Source organism: Echinops telfairi, unplaced genomic scaffold, assembly GCF_000313985.2.
Source record: "Echinops telfairi isolate 266 unplaced genomic scaffold, ASM31398v2 ScPeMD7_7420;HRSCAF=8458, whole genome shotgun sequence".
In the NCBI taxonomy this organism is placed as follows: Eukaryota; Metazoa; Chordata; class Mammalia; order Afrosoricida; family Tenrecidae; genus Echinops; species Echinops telfairi.
In genome coordinates, this window is record NW_022111320.1 from 13,720,970 (window position 1) to 13,735,025 (window position 14,056).

The window sequence follows — 14,056 nt, forward strand, 5'->3', positions numbered from 1 at the left end:
TCAGGTATCAGGAATCAAAGACTCAGAACCAAAACTCATCAATGTGAATGAGGGGGAGTACAGAGTGGAGACCCAAAGTCCATCTGTAGGTAATGGGACACCCACTTACAGAAGGGCCACAAGGAGGAGATGAGCCAGTCTGGATGCAGTATAGCACCAATGAAACACACAATTTTTCCTCTAGTTCTTTAATGCTTCCTCCCGCCACTATCATGACCCCCAATTCTACCTTACACAAATCCAGCTAGACCAGAGCATGTACACAAGGCTGTAAATCTTTATAGTAGCAGAAAGCCTTATCTTTCTGCTGGAGGACTGGTGGGTTCAAACTGCTCACCTGTTGGTTGGCAATCCAACGCATACGCCACTACACCACCAGAGCAACTTAGTCACTGTTGCACTAAAAGAATGCTTGCTCTCTCACTTGGCTTAATGGCCATGGAATTGCAGGCAATTGAAGCAGTCTTACAGAATATATCCCTACATAAAGTCCCTGTCACCTAAAAACAATTTTCACTATCCATTATTAAAATACAATAACATCAATCAAACTAATGGCCAGGAAAAAAAGGGAGAGGGAGGGAGAGAGATTGCTTAATAACTACCTGTAGTTCTTGCTTCTCCCTTAGTGCTCTGAAATCAAAGCATTCTGAACACAATCTATTTATTTATTTTTGCTCCGTGTAGTGTACTGTCTGTTTTAGCATCAGGATTCAGTTTTTCAAAACTTGTGCAGCATCTTTTACAGTGTTCTTCTGAAAGTCTACAAAGACAGCCTACAGCTTCAGAAGGTAAGACAGTAGAAAGCATTTCCTGGTTCTAGATGTTTGACTTACTAAGCTTTAGATGATAAAACTTTCTGGTAGAAAAAATTCCAATAAGGTATAGACCTTACACAATAGAACTGATTTGCTCAAAACTTGGTTTCATGTAGATTACAAATTGGCTGTACTAACTCCAAAATCCTTTCGCATCATATTGTCAGATGGATATGCGCTTATAGTTCATGTCAAGAATTAAACACTTAAAACCCAACTGTGGCTATGCTAAGTCCCCATATCTGTTCATTTCAATGGTTTCTTGAATTCATTTGTGAGAGAGAAAAAAATAAATCACTGGATGTGTATTGTTCTAAGTTAATAGCCTTTTCTACATTTCATATGGCAACAATTTACAGACCTTGATAAACGAGTGTCCATTCATTCTAAACAATACTTTAAGGGAGTCATCTTAGTTTTGAGCCTCATTATAAAAAAGAACATAAAATAGTAGAAATTATCATTAAGGCCTGATAGTTAAGCCTTCTAGAAAATTGATAAATAAGTGTATTGTTTGGATTTTGAATTTTTCATTGCTGTTCTACTGAACGTTATTATACAGCAAGTCATCAACTCAGAAAGTACAGAGTCAAACATAATTATTCTAACTGCCATTATTTTCTTGTGCCTTGATTCCCAATTCAGCCTCATTTCTTTTTGCTCGCCATACTCAATAATTACATACTAATTATAAGAAATTAAAGTCATCCAAAGGTTAAAGATGCATAGATCAAATGATATATTCAGAATATATTTTACCATTGACATATCCGCGGCTGCAATAGAAGTTGTGCTAGTGCAGTCTCAGCGATTCTAAAACTCTTCTCTTGTTTCCAAGACAGTTTGGGGGAGGAAAATCACCCCGCATTAGCTTCATGGAGGGTAGAAATAGAATCTGGTGTATACTAGGTAAAACACAGAATCGCATAATAGATACTTTTGGCTCTCCTGTGGCTTATAACTCTCAATGGGCCGCATAACCCCTGGAGAGGTCACAAGTAAAGATATAAAGAAAACTCCTTTATCTCCACATTTCTGGCCTTTCTTTTCTACAAAATAAAATGCTGAAGCTTCTATCCAAATTATCTGAATTGACATGTGTTAACTTTGTTTCAACTTCTAATCTCACATCTACTTCTTTGATCGTCTCTTTTACAGCTCATCCCTCATCTTTGACCATTGCCCAAGTGGAAATTATGAAGGTCTCCCCTTGGACCCTAAACTCAGCCACTTATTACGTCTTTTTCACTGCTTAACTTTCCCCTTTTCCCTCAGACGACATATTCTGTGTCTTATTAAGTCTTTTTTAAAATTCATCTCAAAAATCTTAAATAACTCTGTCTCCAGCATTCCACATCTACTGCGATGGAAGCACGTTAAGGAGACTGGTGTCCTCCTGGCTTACGACTTGGCCTGCTCACCACAAGGTCAGCAGTGCAAAACCAGCAGCTCCTTCCTGGAGAAAGATGAGGCTTTCTACTCCTGTCGAGAAATGACCTTGGACACATCAAGGAGAAGTGCATTCGAGTCTCATGAGTCCGAATGGACTCAATGCCAATGTGTTTGAGGGAGTGATGGATCTTAGAACGAGAGTTTATTGCAGACAAGACAAGTTTGGGACCAATTTCCATTCTGATCTTTCTTGTCGGGTAACTGTGCACAAACTATCTGAGTTTAACATTTATTAGTCAACTATCTAATTTAACAATTAGGATGGCATTCGCTTTAGAGACAGTTATCTACAATGACTGGAATATATAAGAGCTATGGTGACAACCATTATTACTTTTGGGCCAATTTTAGCCCCTGCTATCTTTTGAAGAGGGCCTGGTGATATGGTGGTTACAGAGCTTGGCTGCTAACCAAAAGGTCAGAGGTTTGAACCTCCTACCAGCTTCATGGGACAGAGATGTGGCTGCCTGGTTCCATACAGATGACAGCCCTGGCATCCCATTCGGCAGTTTTCCTGTGTCTGAGAGGGTAGCTTTCAGTCCAAAGGGACTTGGTGGCAATGTGGTTTGTTTTCCTTAAAATGTCCTACTACCTGGTACAAAGTAGGCCCTCAGCAAACACTGGTGAAAGAATAAATTATAGTCAGATGTGTCAATTTCAATGAGGCACTCAAATCAGTTCCATATTAGCCTAAACCGTCCCCTAAGTGATTTCCCATCAAGGTACCTGTTGGGTTGTTCTTCAAAATAAACAGAAACGGACGATTTGCTACAAATTGATTCTGAGCCAGACTCATGATTGCAGGGACATGGATGCCTACGAAAAAGAGACGATAGTTATTTAGATGTTTACATTTATGTATCAATAAGGAAAAAAAAATGCAACCAAGGTATCTTATGCAGGAAGGAAAGCTTATGTTTTTGAGGAGTTAACATGTGTAAAAATAACTGCTTTCTAACTAAAGTGATTTTGGAATAAATTTTAAAACTGAGGAGAATAATAAATATCATTTCATTCATGGAATAATTCTAATTTCACTTTTATGCTCAATGAAGAAGAAAGCTAGATATTACATCCAGTTTAGTGGAAGCAGCTGAAAATTCTCATCCTTTAAATACTAATTTTCTGCTCCCTTTTTATTTACATTAAATAATTTATCCTTCCAAAGCTTTCAACTTTTAATTCCTATACAAATATGGTTGCACGTATTACTATTTTTCAGTCTATGGTAATCATACTTCAGTTCAAATTCATTTTTTAACTCGCATTTCCAAAATTGTTTTTCTGATCTCAGAGCTTATAGGATTTGGTTTGTGAATGAGCACAGGATTTTTATTATGAGATAAGGAGCATAAATTTTCTGACTCAAAAATTATTGCAATGATAATTTTTCTCTCGTGCTGTTGTGGCACTACCCAATATTTAGAGGTGAAAAATTCAAATTGTTGAGTTTTTCTCTTTCTCGGTTTAATATCTCAACTCAGTTAAGATGTTTTCTTCAGGAACAGTGCAATGGTTTTTTACAATGATTGTCAGGCTTGTGGAAAGATACTAACAGTGTAATTTGTACGATAACTGTGTTGTGGTGAAGTGCCCTGGAGTCAGCTCTGACTCAGAGCAACCCAACCATAGGACAGGGCAAAGCAATGCCCACCTGCACCAATCTCACCATTGTTATGTTCGAGCCCAAGGGTGCAACCACTGACCCTCAACTTGTCCAAACACGATGTCCTTCCTCAGGGACAAGTGTCTCCTGACAACATGTCCAAAATCCACGCGATGAAGTCTCATCATCCTTCCTGCTGAAGCCCGTTGCGATGCATTACTTCTAAGACCAATGTGTTCATTCTTACAGCAGACCCACACCCTGGTTCAAATGCAGGAGTTTGTCTTTGGTCTGCCTTATTCGGTGTCCAATTTTCACATGCTTATGAGGTCATGGAAGATACCATGGCTTGGGTTAAGTGCACCGCAAAGCAACATCCTTGTCTTTCAACACTTTGAAGCGGTCGTGGGTCGCAGATAGACCTAATGCCACAGGTACATGTGATCTCTTGACTGCTGCCTCCGGGATCATTGATGGTGGAGCCAAGCGAGCCAAGCTTCTTGACAACTTCAACCTTTTCTCCTCCGTTTATCATGGCATCACCCACTGGTCCGCTTGTGAGGATGTGGGTTTCCTTTACAGAGAGTTGTAATCCTTACTGAAGGCTGTAGGCCTTGATCTTCATCAGCAGGTCCTGAGAGTTCTTCTCACTTTCAGGAAGCAGGTTGTGTCCTCCGCATATCAAAGGTTCTTAATAAACCTTTCTCCAATCCTGATGCCATAAATGCAGACTCTCTGATTACTTGCTCAACACAGAGATGGAATAAATATGGTGAGAGGATACAATTCTGACACACACACATTATTTGACTTCATCTATTTGCTTTAGCTACTCTAAGATTAAGTTTCAGAATTTCTTCTGACATTTACTTTGTTTTTTTTTCATCCCTTTCTTTTGAAGGGTCATTTGTTTTCTTCATGAATGATGTTCTTGATAAGCTCCTGCAACTTATCAGGTCTTCTGTCATGAGTGTTCAATACAGCAATTCTATTTTTGAGATGTTCTCAAATTCAGGTGGTAGGTCATATTTTGGCTCTAGTGGACTTGTTTTCATTTTTTACAATTTCAACTTGACTTCATTTTCTGAAACTTACGATCTGCTCCACAGGCAGGTCTGTCCTGGTTTTAGCTGATGATGCTGAGCTTCCCCAGTGTCTCTTCCCAGACGTAGTCAATTTCATTTCTGTGTTTTCCATCTAGAGAAGTTTAGGAGTTGTTGAAAATAAAGGTATTTGTGATGAAGAAGTCATTGGTTTTGCAAAATTCTATCCTGTGCTCTCCGGCTTTATTTTGATCACCAACACCATATTTTCCAATTACTTTCCTTCCTTTTTATTTCCAACATTTGCATCCCAATCCCCAATACTTATCAATGCATCTTGATGGCATGTTTGATCAATTTCAGACTGAAGATGTTGATAGGAATCTTGAATGTGTGCATCACTAACTTCAGTATCTTCTGCATAAATTTGAATAATTGCTGTATTAAATGGATTTCCTTGTATTTTAGTAAATATTTGCCGATCATAGACAGCTTTGCACTTCTAGGTACTTTTTGACAATGAATATAACACCATTCCTCTTGAGTGTGTCATTCCCAAAATAGTAAAACCTATGATTTTTCGGTCCAGTTCAGCTCACTAAAGCCTAGATTATCAATCGCTATGTGCTCATGTCATTTTGATGACTTTCAGTTTTCCTCAGTTCATACTGTGTACATTCCAAGTTCCAATTATTAATTGATATTCGCAGCTGCTGCTTCTCGATTTGTGTCACCCCTATCAGAAAATGAAGGTTTACTCCTGCAGGCTTACGACAGCTTGCCATCATCGTCAACTCTGCTTTGAGAAGGCACCTCTTCCTCAGTCATATACTTCTATGTTCTGTTTCCATTCATGAGGCGTGCAATAACTGACAATGTTCCATGGATGTCCCTGGGGTTTGCAGTGGTTAATTTCTCAGAAGTGGACTGCCTCTTCCTTGTGCATAGGCTGTCTGTTCTTAGCCTGGAAACTCTGCTGAGACTGGCTTACTTCAGGTGACCTGCTGGTATTTGAAACACTGGTGACATAGCTTCCAGTGTCACAGCAACACACAAGCCAATGCAGCACGACAAACTGAGAAACAAGTGACGGAGAAAGGGTCACACATACACTTGATAGTGTAATACGCATGGCACCCTCCTATCTAGAATATCAGAGTCATGCTACTGAAAATGCTAGGGAGGGTAGGCTTGTATCTCAACTTTGGTTATTCAAAAAACAAAATATCTTATGTATTAAACCAAGCCTCTTATTTTTATTTGCAGTGATCACTTGTGGTTTTGGTAGTTCCTGATTAGCCTGAAGGCCTGAGCAGGATATATGTCTGTGAGCATATATGCCTGGAAGTCAAAATCTACAATTCTAAAGTTTAGGTTGGTCCCTTCGTGATGACAGTGTGTACCTGGAGAACTCTAGACTAGTGAGGAGAAGCAACAGACTATCGTGAAGAGAGCCTTTAACGTTGAAGTCAAGGGGCCCCTCTACATTAGTGGACTTGTTTCTTCACAAATAAAATGAATGGATCAGATTCTGATCTATAAGGACTCCTACAGTTCTGTGTAAGACCAGCTGAAAAAAGAACATGGCAGCCTAGGCCAGCAACCTCCAACAGGTGCCAAGTTTGGATTTCCTGAAGGATGAAATTACCCATTCCCTCCTATCAAGTTTCCCTGAACCACAGGACATGACGAAGTAACAGCTGGACTCCAGTGTATCCGTAGCAGAAGTCCAGCCTCGGTGGCACGATGTAGCTTTGCAAAGTAATCGAGACATTGCTAATGTAGATATGCACTTACAGACATTTATCAATAAAACATTTTTAAAGGATACAAGTCCTTTAAATACTGGTTAAATCCAATTAGGATGAAGCATTAAAATACATTAATGAGGGGTTTATTAAAGCTACCTTTCTACTTCCAGTTGATTTTAAGGATTTGCTCCAATTAGACTATAAAGAGATACTTTTTTTAAAATGTCATTTGGCCAAGGAAATGTCCTATCAGGGAGAGGTTCACAAACTGAACTATGTATACAAATCTCCAAGGGATCTTGGGAAATGCAGCCACTGATTTAGTAGAACTGCAGTTGGCCTTGAGATTCTGCATTTCTAAAAAGTTCCAAGGTTGCTGATGTCACTGGCTCATGCAATTGAGAAAGTTGCAAGCCACTTAGCATAGTGGTTCTCAACCTCGGATGCCCATTGGAATCACGGGGAAGGAACCTTAAGTGAACACTAACACGTCAAACCCCGAGATCCTGATTTAGTCATTTGGGGTGTCTTCCGGGCACAGAGTGATTTTAACATGTGGTTAAGTCTGAGGAGCATCAACATGGAGATGCTAGCAAGAATGAAATCAGAAAAGTGAGGATTCATTTGGTTTAATGGAACACCAAAGATAATTCAATTACTTCAGAGTAAACATCCCTAAACCATCACGACTCAGCATGGGCCCCCTAAAGTTTTTCCACATTGGCTGATGTCCCATCTACTAATTGACAGATAATCCTAGTTGCAAAGATAATAGGTAGGCCTCCACACCTAATCAAGTCCCTTCCCTTCTGATTTGCATCCCATGGTGACTGCAGAGATGAATGCCCAGCTTATGGGACAGTTTCTTTTTTCCTACTGCTGGAAGTCAGACAGGAAAAGGAAAAGAGAGTATGGCTAAACACCCTAATGCTCATTCTGCCTCCCTTCCACCTCCCCAAATCTTTTCTCCCAGGTTGTTAGGATATTGTTTGTCCTACCAGTTGATGTCGCAACTTCACTGCCATCTTCGTTTATCTCAAAGGACACTTTTTGCATGATTTGGGAAACATACACCTCAGCTGAATCTGGTGAAAAATATGAAAGCATATTCAAGGATCAAAATGAGAAACCATTACCTAGAAATCACAGATGGATTACATTTCTAAATTTTAAAAAATTGACTGACTCTCTAAGTCAGTCAATGTACTAAAGATAAGGTCGTCTAAACATTGATCTCAAAGAGAGGATGCAGGTTTAACTCTAGTAGGAAAGATAAAGAATTGAAGGATATAAGCCTCAAATCAGGAATCCCACTAAGGAAAATGTTTGAATGTATAGAGAGGGTTTTTCCTCCCTGAGCCTTGGTCGACCAACAGGATGTTAACTGCTTTGTAGATCTGAATGAATTCCACCCTGTGTGCTCAATCACAAAGCCAACTTGCCTTTTAAATTCTGTATATGGTTTTGATCTGAGTTTAAAACAAAATTTACTTTCTTTCAAGAAGGTGAGCCTATGAAGGTCTAAAGAGGTTTCTTGTCCTCAGTACAAAGTCACTTCAAAGCCATGCTTTAGAACCTGCTAAAAATCCCAGTGTAAGAGAGTTGTCTTACAAGCTTTTGTCCTGCGGTGCATTCAAGCTGAGAAAGGACGTTGCTCTCCTCCCTGTGGCAGAATTGATAAGTGCACAGAGTGAGTCTGACAGAGGGACCTGCAAACAAAGCCTCCTGGAGATGGGGGAAATGAAACCGTGAGTTCAGAACCTGCGGACCACCCCTCCTGTGATAAGAGCAGAGCAGAGAGCTCTGACATTGTTCTTGAGTTCAGTGGTGGTAGGAGAGGGAAGGAGAGGAAGATGGATCTTGAATCTTGGAGAGCAAGGAGCACTTGAGAGAGAGAACGTGTGATCCAGGCAGACCTGCATTTCAAAGTATCCATGCAGAGGAACCAGCTCTGACCATCTACTGAAAAATAAACTCCTTTCAGGTAAGGTAGAGGGGAGAACTGAAATGTTCTCCTTCCATGAAGACCCACAGCTTCAGAAACCCAAAGAGCCAATTCTGCTCTGTCCTGGAGGGTGACTATGATTCAGAAGGTCTGAGAGTAGTGAGTTTGGACTTTGGGATGAATCAGAATTGACTAGATGGCAGTGGGTTTATATTTCAGGAGGTGACAGCAACATATCCCAGCTGCTTTGGTGGGTAAACCTGAAAGAGTGTTTGTACGTCACCTCATCTGGAACCTAACACCTTGTGAATGAATGCTCAGTTCTCCCCTCTACCTTTCTTGACAGGAATGTATTTTTCAGTGGATGGTCAGAGCTACTAGTGCCTTCAGGTCATCCCTGATTCATAGCCATTCACTGCCCTCGCTGACTCACAGTGACCTTACAGGACCGGGTAGAACTGCTTCGTGGGTTTCTGAGACTGTAAGTCTTTACAGAAGTAGGAAGCTTCATCTTTCTCCCACCGAGGGCTAGTGGTTTCGAACTGCTAACGTTGTGGTTCCCAGTGCCCCAGGGCTCCTTTCCTTACACAGAGGACCCTGTGCATCACAAAACAAGGCCTTGCTCAATTGTGTGTCATCCTCACAACATGGTATATTAACCACCTAACACATGAGAACATTTAGGCTCAGAAAGTTTTAAAACTTTACTCAAGGTGAAACAAGAAGTAGCAACAGTTTGAATTACCATGTTCATCTCAGAGGCCTAAAGTAACTCTATGAACAGCTTATTCTAAGATTGTAAATGTCCTAACGATGAGGTACTGTGTCTTTCATGTAAATATACCAGAAAAGTAATGCTGATTCGTTCACAGTGGCCTGGAGTGAATGTTTGATGCACAAAATGATAAGCATGTTCCTAACAGTCTGATTTAGCATAAACTTTGTCTGTAGTAATAAGAACTGGGCAATAAGATAAAACAAAAGAACTCACAGTGGGCATTTGAAGGAAAGACCAGAAAATGTTGGATATTTATTATTCTCTGCATATAGTTTTTTCCTTGCAAAAATTAACTTATGATGCATTTTGGAGAGTTCCGAAAAGTTACAGATTTGCCTGGGATTTGCAGAGTGGTTGGCTGTTTGAATGTGGCTAGCATGCTTCGTATGACTTGAAAGAAGTGTAAAACAAAAAGGTGTTTGGGAAATGATTTGGTTTGTTTCAGGTTGGTGAATGGATCGCATTCCAGGGTACACTCAGAAAGGGTCATGCAGTGGTATTTAATGTTGATGGTCTGGGGCCTGATGGTGATGAAACTGACACAAGGGTCATAATGTATCTGTTAGTATGAGAGAAAGTATCAAAGTCATGTGTGAAGGTGATAATCAACACCTGCGACACTTGTGCACCCCATTGACAACCTCCTCCTCTGAGAAAGCTAATTTATTCCATTCACTTACCCATGAGTGAATACATTAATGAACACCTACCTCCCCAAACTCCAAAATTATTACCTCGATATAACAAAAACATTTCCACTATACTTCCATATTGTGATGCAACATCTCACCAGACAGACAAGTTCTTTTATCCATCAGAAGACTGACTGACTATAAAAGCACTTAAACACCTCAGGGCAAGTTGGCCCTCCATAGACACTTTTTTCTGAGTTACCTATTTCTGAACTAGTGGGTACTGTCAAGACAAGAAAAATTAGGTCTTCTATGGCTTTGTTGAGCAAGTGAGGATCTTTAATCATATTCAATTCCTCTGGTACAAGCAGAGATGCATCTATGAAATTAGCACCTATGATAATTCATTTTAAGTTACGGAATGATCTCTCACAGCTGGCAATGGAAATGCAGTGGCTGATAGATACTGCTCATTAGTGGCCCCCCCGGAGCTCAGGGCAGATTCCATAGCTGTCGTACCCTAGATAGGCCTTTTTGTGCGAGTTAGCCGAGGAACTCCATCTTCCCGGGATTGTTGCCAGCTCTGACTCTGTTGCAAATCAGCAATCTATAGCATTGCAATTTCTTGATCACGCTTACCATCCAGCAATGTATAGATGCCTGCATGAAGGGTTTTAATATTACTGTTAACATTTTCAAATTGGTCTGGCAGAGTTCTATTAGCCTTGTTAGATGAGAGCCTCGGAGTTGTAATGTCCATTATTCAGATAAAGAAATCCAAGCAGGGCCCATAGAAAAGCCCACATCAAGGTTTTACCTACATGGTTTCATTACAAGTGTGGGTAGAAGGCTTCTCTAATATCTAGAATGCTTTTTGACTTTCATTAAGGAAAGCGACTTACATGCAAAGAGAGTGCTTGCTTCCAGGCAGCTCGACATGACTCTGGCATTTAGGCACCGTGTGTCCAATGTGTGTGGCTGAATATTTTCAGCCTCCAGACCAGACAGTTACTATCATCAACTCAGAAATCATATTAACAGGATAACACGAGAAAATTACCTGTGATTCCAGAGAGGTCACAGCCACCACTAAATATCTCAGTTATATTCAGAGAATACAACGCTTCTTTGAAGTCTAACTTTTGTTCTATTTTAAATCTGTTTATAAAAAGACAAAGAAGGAAGGCATTAAAAACTGTCATGTGTTTACTAGCAAAACGCTTTTTATAAAATGACTTGGAAGAGATCATATTCAGAAATCTTTTCTTTCATTATCACCATTACATTTTCTCACATTTCACACCATTTTCCCCCAGAATCACAGGGCTGTTAATGACTTGTTCCCCAGATAAATGGTTGGTGGGAGGGGAGGAGAGAATGCCTCTGTTTGAAGTAACATTTACCCAACAAAACAGTGTCAGTTCGAGCTTAAGTTTTCAATTGCTTGGTTCCTTCCTAAGAAATTGAGACAATCACTTCAGCAACTTTATATATTCAAGTTCCTCACACCATCAAACATGTCTAATGGCAGATGTCCAAAATACTGCACAGTGGGTGGGAACAAGGAACCTTGGAAAAGATCGTTGACTACTGGGGTAGAGACAGGCACCAATACCCTTAGTCCATCTCATCCATTGCACTTGGATTGTTACAGGCGGTGTGTCTTTCTTCAGTTTATGGATACACCCAACATCTTCCCATAAAAGAAGAAAAGACAGTGGGAGGGGGTTGTTTGTGGGGAGCGGGGGTGGGTTTGGGGGTGGACTTGAATCAGGTTCGTGCTTTCAGTCTATAAGTTAGGACGTCAGCAATCCGCCAAACTGTGTGGCCTCAAGAGACCTCACCTATGAATGGGGAATTTGGCCAGAGTCTCAAAGGTATTCTCAAATTCACTGCTACCACTGAAGTCCATTTTCCCACTTAAATCAAAAGAAGCAGCAGCGAATATCACTGAGCTGGCTTTATAGGTTCTTAAAGCATCCGTTTTCATTTTGAGACCTGGTTGGAAACTTTCTTAGGAAAGAAAAGCTCTTTGCAAGGTGGTCATCTGGATTTCCCGCCTCGGCCCACCCTGGGACTAGAAATTAGTTTGGGCAATCAATATAATTAGATTATTGTTTTAATCACCAAATAACAAGCTTCTTAATTCTAATTCTTCAAAATGTGAAGAACTTTGGCAGACTTTTACTGGCCCTACATTATTTCTTAGAAAACTGTTTTGTCGTTTGGGAAGATGCTAACAGTCAGTCCTCGCCAAATGGGAAACGCACAGGAAAAGCTCCTGATGATGAAGACAGCTTATTCACGCCGACCGTTTTCCACTTGCTCCCTACTAACTTCCTGCCAAAAAAAGAGAAGCCGCACCAAAGTGCTTCCGAGGGTTCTGTGTTGTTGAACTGCTTTGCTGTCCTTTCAGCGGAAGGGAGCGCATAGCTCTAAAGGAAAAGGGGAAACGTTCCCCTCTCGTCCTCCCAGAAGCTTGCTATTGCTCGTATAGTAGACCAATAACTAGGAATAATGACAAGAACACTGCACTACTTCTCTGCTAAAACTTCTAATCAGGCCTCGTGATCCCCTGAGTCATTTCATTCCCCACTGACGCCAAGGAAACCTAGAGAAATAGAAACCCATTTAGCATTTAGTACAAGCATAATCTACAGGCAATTTCTAATCATCTATAATTATTGGGATCGTGAACAGCCAGGTTTAAATGATCACTTTTATTTGTTAGACTTAATATAGATTTTGGCTACGGATTTTCACAAATCTGCACTAGAAGTTGGCATTATTGCCTATCCGCATATATAAATGAGAAAACAGAGACTTTAGAAGTTTAATTTCCATACTACTCGTGGTCAAGGTAGATACCAAAGCTAATATTTAAACTGTATTAGAGTCTGAATTTCTGAGCACTGAGTTTTCAGAAGGCTAGAGTTTACAGTGGAAGCCCCAATCTATATATGAGTCTCCATTAAAATTCAGTCCATTGAATTCCTTCTGACCATTAACAGGCAGCATGAATTGCTTTGCCATCTAGCCGAGAGCTTTCAGAGACAGTGGATTGATATCATTCCCCAAGCGGGCCTGGGGAGAAGTTGATAGTGTTTGGGGACTCACCTGTCTGTGCCTTAATGGAAATTGGTCAGAGGGCCCTAAACCAATCTTCTAAACTCTTCTGTCCAACATAATGTATATGTCCTAAATCATGTCCTGTGTCCACATCCATAGTCCTACCTGTAACTGTGATGTATTGATCGGCCACCTATAATGCCTTTGTGACAATTTCCCTTTGTCCTCCCATGTCCTTTATTTAAGTCTCTGCATCTTGGCGAACCTTCGGATGCCATTAGGACCTGGTGTTCAAATCTGCCTCATACAAATAATGTGTTTTTATCTTTGTCTTATCTTTTCCTGTTTAGGACTTAATAAATATTCTCCTTAAAGTATATTTGAAATTTGGTGTCTCTTTTGTACCCTAAAGGAGTCCTGGTGGTGTAGTGGGCACACATGGGTCTTCTAACCACATAGTTAGCCGTTTGAAACCACCAACTACTCCACGGGAGAAAGACGAGGCTTTCTACTCTAGCATTTATAGTCTCAGAACACCACAGGGGCAGTTCTGTCCACTTCCTGTAGGGCCCCCTGTTCTGTCCTGTTGCTATTGAGTCACCGTGAGTCAGAATTAACTCCGCAGCAGTGAGTTTGGGTATTGCAAGTTGTTGTAAACAGCTTTCATTGTAAACAAAGTGAAACCCAGGATCATGTGTAGTTAAGCTTATGTGCTAACCCTTGCCTCCCATTCAAATGTAATGTAAAAATATGCTCTCAATCAATGTGCAGAATGAATTACAAATTTTGTCAGTGTTAGGATTTGTCATAATTGAGGTTCATTTCCCCCTTTCCTTAATATCCTTTAAAATTATATTCTTTTAAAAAATCAGCCAAAAGTGAAATGATGAGTAGCAAGAATACTAGGTAGATATTTAGCCATAAAATATTCAAAATTAAATGCCTTAGCATATGCAAACTAA

General features: G+C 40.3%; 1 protein-coding gene across 1 annotated transcript in view; it reads right to left on the reverse strand.

The window, feature by feature from the left end:
• Positions 1-2,955: 2,955 nt before the first annotated feature.
• SERPINI2 (serpin family I member 2) overlaps positions 2,956-14,056 on the reverse strand; it is a 34,883-nt gene continuing 23,782 nt past the window's right edge. The window contains exons 6-8 of the mRNA XM_004704242.3: positions 11,086-11,183; positions 7,669-7,755; positions 2,956-3,086 (exon numbers count right to left, since the gene is read on the reverse strand). Of these exons, the coding sequence (XP_004704299.2) occupies positions 2,956-3,086; positions 7,669-7,755; positions 11,086-11,183 (316 nt within the window). The remainder of the gene's footprint in view (positions 3,087-7,668; positions 7,756-11,085; positions 11,184-14,056) is intronic.